At 48.2% G+C, this 13,902-nt stretch overlaps 1 protein-coding gene across 2 annotated transcripts in view; it reads right to left on the reverse strand.

Annotated features, from left to right (window-relative positions):
- Nucleotides 1–4,929: 4,929 nt before the first annotated feature.
- Nucleotides 4,930–13,902, reverse strand: part of ice2 (interactor of little elongator complex ELL subunit 2) — a 108,569-nt gene continuing 99,596 nt past the window's right edge. For both annotated transcript variants that reach the window (XM_078532612.1, XM_078532611.1), the window contains exon 15: nucleotides 4,930–5,846. In XM_078532612.1, the coding sequence (XP_078388738.1) occupies nucleotides 5,637–5,846 (210 nt within the window). In that variant the 3' untranslated portion in view covers nucleotides 4,930–5,636. The remainder of the gene's footprint in view (nucleotides 5,847–13,902) is intronic.

A 13,902-nucleotide genomic window follows, 5' to 3' on the forward strand; every position in this document is an offset into this window, starting at 1 on the left:
TGCAGGACTATGAGGACAAGGTAGGGCTTGAAATTAAACTGAATGACTCTTTCAAAGACCCAACACACGGGCACAATGGGACAGGTTGCCTCTTCTTGCCCTCCATGGTTTTGAACTTATGTCAGAGAATCATTTTAGAGGGGGTTTTTTTTCATAATCAGTGTCATTTTTTTTTAAAGACTTCAATCAGGGGGTCGTGAACGAGGAGAGGGAGATGTTGACTGAAGACATGGAGACTTCCTACAACACGACTGGGTGCAAAAAGAGTTTTGGCCTTCCTCAGTGACAGTTGAATTTTAGGAGCAGTTTGAGCTAAAGTTGCATGTTTTAAACTTCAGGGAGTGCCCCAGCGAAAAATAGTGAGATTGAGATATTTGGGCTTAAACTTCAATGCAATTTGGATATGGAAAGAATAAATTCCACACTTGCCAAGCAATTATCTAGCTTCAGTGCAGAAGTCAAAATAAGCTTTGACCTAAAAATCCCATGTCAGAACTAAGACTCCATGCTTAAAACCTTCTGTAGGCTTTAAGGGTTCATAATCCTGACACCACAAAACAACAAACTGCATTTAAATAGTGCCTGGAACATAGAGGGTCCCATAGAGGGTCACTGGACAGTGAAGTGAACCTGAATCCCCGAACCAGGTGAGAGGGATTAGGGGAGATGATTCAATGTTTGGAAGAAATGTTGGGTTTAGAGATTTTAAGAGGAGAGAAGATAAGAAAAGTTTTTGATGTAGTTCCAGAGAGCACAGCCCGGCTCAATGTCCAAATAATAGGACAAAGAGAAGGCAAGATACTCAGGCAGCCAGAATTGGAAGATGAAAATATTCAGGATAGATGGTAAATCTGGAGGGGGTGGGCAGAGGAGGGTGGCGAGCCCATGGGGAAACTTGAAGGCAAGGATGAAGATATAAATTTCACACTTTGAAAGAGGGTGGTATGAATGAGTGAGGCTCCGAGAAATGGAATACAGGCAGCTCCAATCACCAGCAATGTCTCTAACAAGGGAGAGCAATGGAATAATCAATGGTGAAGGAGACACAACACGGTAACAGCAAGACAAAAAAAAAACCAAGATCCAGCTAGTTCACTCGTTACCTTCCTGGTAATCACAAACACAACAACATTGACTAATCACAGCGACAAATTTCTTTCAATGAATCTACAAGAGAGCCAGACATGAGGTGAGGGGAAAACCCCCAGTAGTGGACAGCTTTGGAAACCATAAGTCCAAAATCACCTGTTCCTCCCAAGCACGCTCGAGGGCCAGTTTAACCTGCAGAGACAGTGGCTGTGATTTTCCAGCCCAATCGTGGAAGGACCCACCACTGGAGATTCGGTGGCCCAACCGGAAACCCATTTACTTTCGGTGGGATCGTACGGAAAATCTCGCCCAGTGTCATGTCTCAAATTACTCATTTACTGTATCCCAACATTTTCTTTTATGAAAGAAATCTCTAATTTGCATTTGAATGAATCAACACCCTCTCCTTAGACCATCTCTCCAAGCATCCTTTTCCATGGATTGGCCACTCACTCGTTGAAATATCGTTCCTGTAGATCGGTTTTGAATTTACCCCCTTCAAGCATAGGCTGTGTCCTCTGGTTCTACTGTTCTGGACAAAGTGAAACTTCTTGTCATGGTCAACATTATCCAGTCCCTTTAGAATATGAAAAGCAAAAATCATCTCATCCTCAACCTTCCCTCTTTCAGTGAGAACATGTCTAATGTATATAATCACTCCTCCAAACCTCATCTCCTCAATCATCTACATGCTCTTGGCTGCATCCTTCCAATTGCTGTAATATCCTCTCTGTGCTGCAGTGACCAGGATTGTACTCCGTATTCTGCGGTCACATCAATGATTTATAAAGATACAGGGTAATCACACTATTTCTACTCTAATATTAACCATTTAATACATCCCAAGACCTGATTTGGATTACACAGCCAGTGAATATTGATGTGACCGCTTTAATTTATTGCCAATCTAATCTCCAGCTCTCTCTCATTTCCATCCATATCTTCTTCCCATTACCCTTTCTGCATTTTTTTAACCCCCATTAGAAGCACTTTGTGCTTCTCCTACATTGAATTTCATCTGTCACCTCTCTCCCCAATTCCCAAATAGATCCAACTCCTCCTGTAGCTTTTCCTCTTCAGTTTTGGAGTTTTCCACCTTCATTAGTTTTGTACTTTAGCCACTGTGTTTGTGATTCTGAGCATCAGATCATTAATAAAAATATTAAAGAGATTCCAAAATAGATACCCACCCTCCCCTCTGGGACCCCACATGACCCAGTCTCCCAGGCACTACACTACGTATGTAATGTGTCACTACGCACTGGGTTTGATCAGGCAACTGATTACATTCCATTTTAAAATAAATTTTCAAAACCGGGTAAGCATTTCTTAGGGTCGGAGGGGAAGGTTTGGTTTAGTGGGGGGGTGGCAGCTGGGTTAGGGCAGGGGATGGAGCTGGGTTAGGGTGGGGAGATGGGGCTGGGTCATAGTGAGGGGGATGGGGGTTGGGTTAAGGCGGGGCTGGGCTAGGTGGGGGATGGGGGCTAGGTGGGGGATGGGGGCTAGGTTAGGGCGGGGGATAGGGGTTGGGTCACAGTGAGGAGGATGGGGGCTGGGTTAAGGTGGGGCTGGGTTAGGGCGGGGGATGGGGGCTGGGGCTGGGTTAGGGTGGGGAGGTCAGGGCAGGAGATGGGGCTTGGTCAGAGTGAGGGGGATGGGGGTTGGATTAAGGCGGGGGATGGGGGCTGGGTCAGGGCGGGGGATGGGGGCTGGGTCAGGGCAGGGGATGGGGGCTGGGTCAGAGTGAGGGGGATGGGGGCTGGGTCAGGGCGGGGGATGGGGGCTGGGTCAGGGCGGGGGATGGGGGCTGGGTCAGGGCAGGGGATGGGGGCTGGGTCAGGGCGGGGGATGGGTCAGGTCGGGGGTTGGGTTAGGGTGGGGTGTTTGAACTGGGTTAGGGAGGGGTTAGGGCAGGGGGTGTGGGGTGGGGTTAGGGTTTGGGTTAGGGCAGGGGTGTGTGGGGTGGGGTTAGGGCAGGGGGTGTGTGGGGTGGGGTTAGGGCAGGGGGGTGTGGGGTGGGGTTAGGGTTTGGGTTAGGGCAGGGGTGTGTGGGGTGGGGTTAGGGCAGGGGGTGTGTGGGGTGGGGTTAGGGCAGGGGGGTGTGGGGTGGGGTTAGGGCAGGGGGGGTGTGGGGTGGGGGTGATGGGGGCTGGGTCATGGTGGAGGATGTGGGCTGGGGATGTGGGGTGGGTTAGGGCGGGGGGTGGGGTGGGTTAGGGCGGGGGTGTGGGGTGGGGTTAGGGCAGGGGGGGTGGGGTGGGGTTAGGGCAGGGGGGTGTGGGGTGGGGTTAGGGCAGGGGGGGTGTGGGGTGGGGGTGATGGGGGCTGGGTCATGGTGGAGGATGTGGGCTGGGGATGTGGGGTGGGTTAGGGCAGGGGGTGGGGTGGGTTAGGGCGGGGGTGTGGGGTGGGGTTAGGGCAGGGGGGGTGGGGTGGGGTTAGGGCAGGGGGGTGTGGGGCTGGGTTAGGGCAGGGGGGTGTGGGGCTGGGTTAGGGCAGGGGGATGGGGGCTGGGTTAGGGCAGGGGGATGGGGGCTGGGTTAGGGCAGGGGGATGGGGGCTGGGTTAGGGCAGGGGGATGGGGGCTGGGTTAGGGCAGGGGGATGGGGGCTGGGTTAGGGCAGGGGGATGGGGGCTGGGTTAGGGAAGGGGGTGTGGGGCTGGGTTAGGGCAGGGGGATGGGGGCTGGGTTAGGGCAGGGGGATGGGGGCTGGGTTAGGGCAGGGGGATGGGGGCTGGGTTAGGGCAGGGGGATGGGGGCTGGGTTAGGGCAGGGGGATGGGGTGGGGTTAGGGCAGGGGGTGTGGGGTGGAGTTAGGGCAGGGGGATGGGCGCTGGGTTAGGGCAGGGGGGTGGGGGCTGGGTTAGGGCAGGGGGGTGGGGCTGGGTTAGGGCAGGGGGATGGGGGCTGGGTTAGGGCAGGGGGGTGGGGTGGGGTTAGGGCAGGGGGTGTGGGGTGGAGTTAGGGCGGGGGGGATGGGCGCTGGGTTAGGGCAGGGGGTGTGGGGTGGGGTTAGGGCAGGGGGTGTGGGGTGGGGTTAGGGCAGGGGGTGTGGGGTGGAGTTAGGGCGGGGGGGATGGGCGCTGGGTTAGGGCAGGGGGGTGTAGGGTGGGGTTAGGGCAGGGGGGTGTGGGGTGTGGTTAGGGCAGGGGAGTGTGGGGTGGGGTTAGGGCAGGGGGGTGTGGGGTGGGGTTAGGGCAGGGGGGTGTGGGTGGGGTTAGGGCAGGGGGTGTGGGTGGGGTTAGGGCAGGGAGCTGTGGGGTGGGGTGCGGGGGATGGGGTGTATGGGTGGGGTTAGGGAAGGGGGTGTGGGGTGGGGTTAGGGAAGGGGGTGTGGGGTGGTGTTAGGATGGGGGTGATGGGGGCTGGGTTAGGGCAGGGGGGTGTGAGGTGGGGTTAGGGCAGGGGGTGTGGGTGGGGTTAGGGCAGGGGGCTGTGGGGTGGGGTGTGGGGGATGAGGTCTGGGTTATTGATGGGTGGAACTAAGCAGCCTCAGTGATAGAGGAAATGTGGCATTTGATGCTTAGCTCAGGGTTAAGTAAAACACTCACACTCCCCCGCCCAGGAATAACTGAGTCATGAAGTAGTCATCAGCCCAGACTAACCGCTCAGTTTAACTGACATTTTTTCACATCCTTTTCACCAAGGCCACTGACACTCTGCCCATTGCACTGAAAGGGGGTCTGGGAGTGTTCCATCCCTGGGATGTGTTTGATGAAGGAATCTGTCTTATTGAGGATGTTTATGTGCTTGTTGGAAGGCTCCACTCTACTGGGCTTCCGATTCAACAAGTGCAGAACAAGCATCGGGTAAGAAGGAAGACAAAAACACAAAACGCCTTTTCCCCAATTGATGGCTTTTATTAAAAGTATATTAACAGAAATGTATTAAACAGGAACTGAACAGCCTCTTGCTTTGCAATATTGACATAACATGTACAACTTGCATGTGGGGCTGTGCAGTAACTTGAATGAGTTCTTTTGTTTCTGAAATGAGTCCAGAGGCTGCACCCTGAATGACCAGAGAGTGAGTCATTCTCCAATCTCTGTTCATTAAAACCACATTGCAAAAAAACATCACTTAACAACCCGACAGCATTTCAGGGCAATTTCTATCGAGTCCCTTTCAAACAAAAAGTCAAACCTTTCAAAGGCAACGAGCTCTGATTTTTATGTTGAAGAACCAGTAACAATCCTCATCAAATCGGTGCCCTTTCTTTCCAACTGGCTAGTCGTGAACACAGGGCTAGCCCCCTTGTAATCAGCCGCCTGAACTGACACAAGGCTGAGCTCTCAAATCAGGGTTTGGCTCTTGCCAGGGTAAGGAAAGCCTGGTGTCTAGGTGTATGTCGGTGTTGCTATTGTTCGAAGGTTGGCCCTCTGACAAATTCCTCAGATCACTCGCTAGTCTTTCCAGGGGGAGGGCTGACCCTGCTTGACAGCTGTTTCATGCCTTTAGAAAGGGGAAGGGATGTGTGCTGCCTTTGCCTGGTCTGCGAGTGGAATGTAATTAATAGGCAGCCCTGGCACCGCCTCCCATCCCAGTCTCACTGGCCCTTCACGCTCTGTGCCTTCTTCAGCTTCTTCTTTTCTTTCCACCGCTTATTTCGATTTGCTCTCTTCCCTTTATTCTTTTTTCTCTTTGGTGTCACCCCTCCGTTTCCACTGGGCTGGGCTGGTGGGGGCCGGTTTTTTGTTTCCATGGCAGCCGCCTTTCGTTGAGCAGGAATTCCTCTGTTTGCTTTGGCCACACCTCTCTGGAAATGTAAAACCAGATGGATTTCGATGTGACTCATTATCACAATGCAGTGTGCAGTTCTAGCAGATTATTACGTTATTTTAAAGTCATGGGCAGACTTTTTCTCCCCTTCTGGTCTAACACAGAGAGCTGTCAACCTTTATTCCAGGACATGTTTAACTAACCCAAGCTCGTGGAAAATGAGAACTTTACATGTGTCATACATGAAAGTTCCCACTCACAGCAACTGGAAGGCCCTGCATTGCAGTCTTGGTGCAGGCGAGTCGTGTATAACATAATGGATGGTTAGGGCCAGAGCAAGGGCATTCTACACAGCCGTGTCTCAGGAATGATGGAATGGCTGGAAGACAGGGCTCTTGAGAGGGTGGGGAGGGGCAGAGCAAAGCACAATCAGATAGCGCACTTTTCTGTTCTGCTCTTCCAATGGGGAGTGTGCAGCTTCAGAGTTTACTACTCCAATTAACTGTCTCTAACATTTTTACAGCATTTTTAAGACAGTAAAATATTCCAATCTGTTTCAGAGGAGCCTTATCTGACAATACCACATAAGGAAATATTAGGGTAGATGGTCGAAATCTCGGTCAAAGCCTTTCTGCAGCATCTTGAAGAAAAGGGAGGAGGGGTTTGGTGGGGTGGGGTGAGGGGGTGGATTCTGGAGCCAAAGCAGCTGGAGGCTGGTAAACAGCAATGTACCAGAGGTCAATTGGAAGAACACTTAGAATTTGCAGGATTGTAGGGCTGGAGGAGGTTTCAGAAATAGGGAGGGGCGAGGCCATAGGAGGATTTGAACATGAGAGATGAGAATTTCAAAATCTCTCACACAGGATCCAAACTCCACACAGGATATCCCTGCATCACCAGGGCAAACCCAACATGTACTGCCTTAGAATTCACAACCCTCAGACACAACTCTCAACTTTGAAAGGGAGATCAGCGAGCAGTATGAAACAGGAATATTAAAGGGAGTGGGCAGGCAATTTAGAATAGTCAATGTTAACACAAAAGCACACCCAGAAATCGTACCAGCATACAACCAAGGAACAGGAGTAGGCCATTCAGCCCCTCGAGCCTGCTCTGCCATTTAATAAGATCATGCCTGATCTGATAGTAACCTCAAATCTGTAACCCACCTACCCCGACAACCTATCCCCCCCTTGCTTACCAAGAATCTATCCACCTCTGCCTTAAAAATATTCATAGGGTCTGCTTCCACTGCCTTTTGAGGAAGAGAGTTCCAATGACACTCAACCCTCAGAGAAAAAAATTCACCTCATCTCCATTTTAAATGGGCGACCCCTTATTTTTAAAGTGGCCCCTAGTTCTAGATTCTCTATCCTCTCCACATCCACCACGTCAAGACCCCTCAGGATTTCATGTGTTTCAGTCGAGTCACCTCTTACTCTTCTAAACTCCAGTGGATACAAGACTAACCTGTCCAACCTTTCCTCATAAGACAACCCGCCCATTCCAGGTATTGGTCAGGCAAACCTTCTCTGAACTGCTTCCAACGCATTTACATCCTTCCTTAAATAAGGAGACCAATACTGTACAAGGTACTCCAGATGTGGTCTCACTAGTGCCCTGTATAACTAAAGCATAGCCTCCCTACTTTTGTACTCAATTCCCCTCGCAATAAATGATAACATTCTATTAGCTTTCCTAATTACTTGCTGTACCTGCACACTAACCTTTTTGTGATTCATGCACCCAGATCCCACTGCACCCCAGAGCTCTGCAATCTCTCACCATTTAGATAATATGCTTTTCTTTTGTTCTTCCTGCCAAAATGGTCAATTTCACATTTTCCCACATTATACTCCATTTGCCAGATCTCTGCCCACTCACTTAACCTATCTATATTTTTTGTAGCCTTCTCACGTCGGTTTCACAACTTACTTTCCTACTAATCTTTACGTCATCAGCAAATTTGGCAACCATTCCTTCAATCCTTTCATCCAAGTCATTTATATAAATTGTAAACAGTTGAGTCCCCAGTACTGATCCCTGTGGCACACCACTCATTACATCTTGCCAACCAGAAAAAGACCTATACAGGTCTACTCTCTGCTTCCTGTTAGCCAGCCACTCTTCTATCCATGTCAGCATGTTACCCCCTACACCATGAGCTTTTATTTTCTACAATAACCTTTGATGTGGCACTTTATCAAATGCCTTCTGGAAAGCTAAGTACAGCACGTCCACTGGTTCCCCTTTATCCGCAGCGCATGTGACTTCCTCAATAAACTCCAATAAGTTGGTTAGACATGATTTTCCTTTCACAAAACCATGCCTGATGACCTTGAGTTTATCCAAGTGCCCTGCTTCTTTAATAATAGCTTCTAACATTTTCCCTAAGCTAACTGACCTGTAGTTTCCTGCTTTCTGTCTCCCTCCCTTTTTGAGTAACTGAGTTACATTTGCTATCTTCCAATCTAATGGGGCCTTTCCCGAATCTAGGGAGTTTTGGAAAATTAAAACCAATGCATCATCTCACTAGCCACTTCTTTTAAGACCCTAGGATGAAGTCCATCAGGACCCGGGCACTTGTCAGCCCACAGCTCCAACAATTTACTCAGTACCACTTCTCTGGTGATTGTAATTTTCCCAAGTTCCTCCATACCTTCCATTTCCTGGTTTATAGCTGCATTTGGGATGTTACCTGTATCCTCTACAGTGAAGACTGATGTAAAATACCTGTTCAATTCATCTGCCATTTCTTTGTTTTCTATTATCAATTCTCCAGGCTCCCTTTCTATAGGCCCATTGCTCACTTTGTTAACATGTTTCCTTTTTAAATATTTATAGAAACTCTTACTATCTGTTTTTATTTTTCTGGTTAGCTTTCTCTCATACTCTAATTTTTCCTTCCTCATTAATCTTTTAGTCATCCTTTGTTGTTCCTTATATTCTGTCCAATCTTTTGGCCTTCCACTTATCTTTGAACAATTATATACCTTTTCTTTAAGTTTGATACTATCTTTAGTTTTCTAGTTAACCAGAGATAGTGTGTCCATCCATTGGACTTTTTTTTACTGAAATGAAATGCAAACCCTGTCCACAGCTGTACTGTTTCCAGTTATTAATGGGGTTCAGATCCTGTAAAACCCACAGAGTTTTAAATGCACTATAGATAATTAGATGATCTGCTTCAGTGGAACAACCGACTCCCACAAAGGATTTATATGTTCGAATTCCCTGGGGTTAAAACAGGATGGTAGGCATCGGAACCAGTGGAACAGTGGGTTTAGACTGGGAGATAGTAATGTGGACAATCCTAGAGTTAGCTGGATGGACTGAATGGACTATTTTAATGCTAGACCAGTCTATGATTCAATGCGTAGTGAGCGAGGAGGAGTAAGCATGACTCCAGTCCGCTAATAGTACAGGGCTCCCATTGCCACAGAGATTGATTAGGCAGTTTACAGGCCCCAGAACAACAAAGGAATTAATTAATCCCAAAGGTTTTAAAAGTAATGGGAAGTGAAGTCAAGTAACTGCCAACTAGTTACTGTTAAGATTATTTTGGCTCTCTTCCTGAGTTCCATTCTGACTCATTACACTAATACATTGTGATTTTGAGTGCGTTTGACAGTCAACAATGCAACAATTACGCTAATATTTCATTACAACACAAAGCTGCTATAGTAACTAATTTAAACTGGAAATCCAAAATAAAAACAGAAAATAATGGTCAGTCAGAGGGATCTGACGAGGACAAAGGCAGGTCCAGGAGTTACATACCTCCAACTCTACCCCATCCACTCACCACCTCCTGTCTCAGACCAATCTCCACATCTCTCCCACCCACTTCTTCACATCCGTCATCAACACTTCCTTCCCTTAACACCAGCTCCCTGCCCCGGTGATGGTGTTCATTGTGTAGGGGGTAACATAGTATCATGGACAGAGGATTGGATGGCTAACAGGAAGCAGAGAGTAGGGATAAATGGGTCTTTTTCACGTTGGCAAAACATAACCAGTGGAGCTTCACGGGGATCAGTGTTGGGGCTTCAGCTATTTACAATCTATATCAAGACCTGGTTAAGGGAACCGAATGTATGGTATAGGTAAATTTGCTGATGACACAAAGATAGGTAGGAATCTAAGTTGTCAAGAGGACATAAGGAGTCTGCAAAGGGTTATAGACAGGTTAAGTGAGTGGGCAAAAGTTTGGCAGATAGAGTATGATGTGGGAAAATGTGAGCTTGTCCACTTTGGCAGGAAGAATAAAAAAGCAGCATGTTATTTAAATAGAGAGAGACTGCAGAACTTGGTGGCACAGAAGTATCTGGGTGTCCCGGTACATGAATCACAAAAAGTTAAAATGCAGGTACAGCAAGTGATTAGGAAGAGAAATGGAATGTTGGCACTTATTACAATGGAGAATAGAGTATAAAAGTAGAGAAGTGTTCTTACAGTTGTGCAGGGCCTTAGTGAGACCACATCTGGAGTACTGTGTACAGTTTTGGTCTCCTTACTTAAGAAAGGACATACTTACATTGGAGGCAGTTCAGAGAAGGTTCACTTGACCGATTCCTGGGACGAAGGGGTCATCATATGGAGAAAGGTTGAACAGGTTGACCTAAAACCACTGGAGTTTGGAAGAATGAGAGGTGATCCTGAGGAGACTTGACAGGGTAGATGCTGAGATGATGTTTCCTCTTGTGGGCAAGTCTCAAAGTAGAGGACGCAGTTTAAAAATTAGGGGTCTCACATTTAAGAATGAGGAGGAGAATTTTTTTCTCTCACAGGGTTGCAAGTCTGTGGAATTCTCTTCCCCAGTGATCAGTGGAGGCTGGGTCAGTGAATATATTCAAGGCTGAGTTAAACAGATTTTTGATCGACATGGGAGTTAAGAGTTATGGGGAGCAGACAGCAAAGTGGAGTGAAGACCACAATCTGATCAGCCACGATCTCAACAAATGACAAAGCAAGCTCGAAGGGCTGAATGGCCTACTCCTGTTAATTCTCGTGTGATAATCCCAATCCACACTCTGAGTCTGATAGCCAGACATCTCCTGACCTCTCGCTGCATCCAGCATCAGTAAACCATTGCCTACCCATAATGTGACAGCCAACCCACATGTTCCACACCTAAGTGAGCTTCACAATCCTCAACAGCCCATTGCCGTAGAACCAAGTGCCAGATTCTGGTCCTTGCCTTCAGATCCCTCCATGACCTCCCAATGCCATTCGGTACCCACTGTTTTTTTTAACTAGCTCAGATACATCTCCATGTAATAAACATTATGTGATTGTGATGATGAGATGTGGTCAGGTTTGGAGGAGGGGGGGTAGGGAGGAGTCTGCAGCACCAAACCCAGGGTCAGTAACAAAATGGTGGCAGAGAGCGGCCGCTGGGGGCTCATTGGACAATATACAATTCAATGCTTGTCTGTGCCGAGTGGGAGCTAATGCTGGCTAGGACAGTGAAGGAGATCAAACTCAGCCAGAGCTTTCACTGTTGATCAGTGATCAGTGATCAGTGATCCGGCTGGAAAACTACATCAGTGAAACCTCCCATATGAAACAGCCTGCAGCACTCTCCATCTCAGCCTCTCAGCACAGGGGCGGAGGGAGAGGGGATCTCAAAGAAGGAGGAGCTTTCTCAGCACAGGGTGGGGGCTATTTCAGGGTGGGGGTGAGGCTCTTTGAGGGCAAGGGGGGCATTTCAGGCTAGGGGGGCGCATTTCAGGGCCGGCGATGCGTTGAGACAGGGCACGAGAGGGGGGCCATGCAGAGAGAGAGAGCGAGAGAGAGAGAGAGAGAGTGAGAGAGAGCGAGAGAGAGAGAGAGAGCGAGAGAGAGAGAGAGCGAGAAAGAGAGAGCGAGTGCACATGCGCGCTGCGTACTAGACAGCTGGTAGTATTAGAAGATAATGGAGACATTCAGTCAATAGGAAGGGAAATTGGGTAGGGTTGGTGAATGGGTGGCTGATTCATTATTGGCAACTCCCCCCTCACCACGATTGGTAACTCGCCACTTGGTGTTTGAGGGAGCTTGGGGTAGCAACTATTAATTCTCACACACTGATGCCAGGGAAACAAAACCAAGTCTGTTGATACTCGAGGCTGCATTTGGATAACGTGAGCTGGCACGGGGGAGTGGGTACATCAACATGCCAGGCACCAGGCCATAAAAACTTACTTGGCACCATTTCAACCAGATGTGAGGTTGATGGAGCGGGGATGGGGAGGAGTGATGCAGGTTTGGAGTAGAGAGTGAGGCCTGTATTGTGCACTATTAACAAAAAGATTTACAAAAAAAAAAACAATCATATAAAGAATTTAGGGGAGGCTTCTTTACACAGGGGCTGAGAATGTGGAACTCACTGTCCCATCGTCGAGTGGTTGAAGCAATGATGCGTTTAAGGGGAGGCTTGATATATACGTAAGGGAGAATAATAGAGGGATACAGGGGCTGGAGAGGAAGATGAAACTCAAGTGGGATGAAGCTTGAGTGCAACATAAACACAGCCTTGGGCTTGGCAGACCATGTACTGCGAGTTAAGTCTATGAGTTGCTGTTGCCTTAATGGAGATCAGTTTGGGAATCTGTTACAAGTTATGATAGTAGTAATTTGTAGCCATGTGTACATATATTTTAACCTGTGTAAATTAATAAAATGCTTCATTTAGTTTAACATAAAACCTCGAGAACTGGTGGTCTGATTCTTGAATTTAGAGTCGCATCTCATAACGTAACACTTAAAATTATAGGTTATGACAGTTGTTTAAAGTTTCCCTCTGAGGTTTTTAAATAACTCAGCTTTACCAACTGCTCAGTCATAACAATATTCACAAAGCCTATGTTTAACCCGCTTTTCTTTCTGCCCCACTCCCCCTTTAAGCAGTGTGTTATGTAGTAACTGACACAAGGCAAAAACCACACTGCCTGATCTTCAAATTGCTGTATCAACAATTCTCGGGACACTGCCACTGACAATATTCCAGCAATAGTACTGAAGACTTGTGCTCCAGAACTTGCTGCACCCCTAGCCAAGCTGTTCCAGTACAGCTACAACACTGGCATCTACCCAGTAATGCGGAAAATTGTCCAGATATGTGCTGTACATAAAAAGCAGGACAAATCCAACCCGGTCAATTACCACCCTACTAGTCTACTCCATCATCAGTAAAGTGGAAGAGGTTGTTGACAGTGCTATCAAGTGGCACTCGCTTTGCAATAAGCTGCTCACTGGTGCTCAGTTTGGGTTCCAGCAGGGTCACTCAGCTCCTTACCTCATTACAGCCTTGGTCCAAACATGGACAAAAGAGCTGAACTTCTGAAGTGAGGTAAGAGTGACTGCCCTTGATATTAAGACAGCATTTGACAGAGTGTGGCATCAAGGAGCCCTAGCAAAACTGGAGTCAAGGGAATCAGGAGGAAAGCTCTCTGCTGGTTGGAGTCATACCTAGCACAAAGGAAGATGGTTGCGGTTGTTGGAGGTCAATCATTTCAGTTCCAGGACATCACTGCAGGAGTTCCTCAGGGTAGTGTCCTAGGCCCAACCATTTTTAGCTGCTTCATGAATGACCTTCCTTCCATCATAAGGTCAGAAGTGGGGATGTCCACTGATGATTGCACAATGTTCAGCACCATTCGCGATTCATCAGATACTGAAGCAGTTCATGTCCAAATGCAGCAGGACCTGGAAAATATCCAGGCTTGGGCTGACAAGTAGCAAGTAACACTCATGCCACACAAGTGCCAGGCAATGACCATCTCCAACAGGGGAAAATCTAACCATCGCCCATGACATTCAATGCCATTACCATCGTTGAATCCCCCACTATCAACATCCTGGAGGCTACCATTGACCAGAAACTGAACTGGCCTAGCCATATAAATACTGTGGCTACAAGAGGTCATGGGCTAGGAATTCTGTGGCCAGTAACACACCTCCTGACTCCCCAAAACCTGTCCACAAGGCATAAGTCAGGAGTGTGATGAAATACTCGCCGCTTGCCTGGATGAGTGCTGCTCCAACAACACTCAAGAAGCTGTTGAACAGCCTGCTTGATTGACACCCCTTCCACAAACATCTACTCCCTC

Source organism: Cetorhinus maximus, chromosome 30 (genome assembly GCF_964194155.1).
Source record: "Cetorhinus maximus chromosome 30, sCetMax3.hap1.1, whole genome shotgun sequence".
In the NCBI taxonomy this organism is placed as follows: domain Eukaryota; kingdom Metazoa; phylum Chordata; class Chondrichthyes; order Lamniformes; family Cetorhinidae; genus Cetorhinus; species Cetorhinus maximus.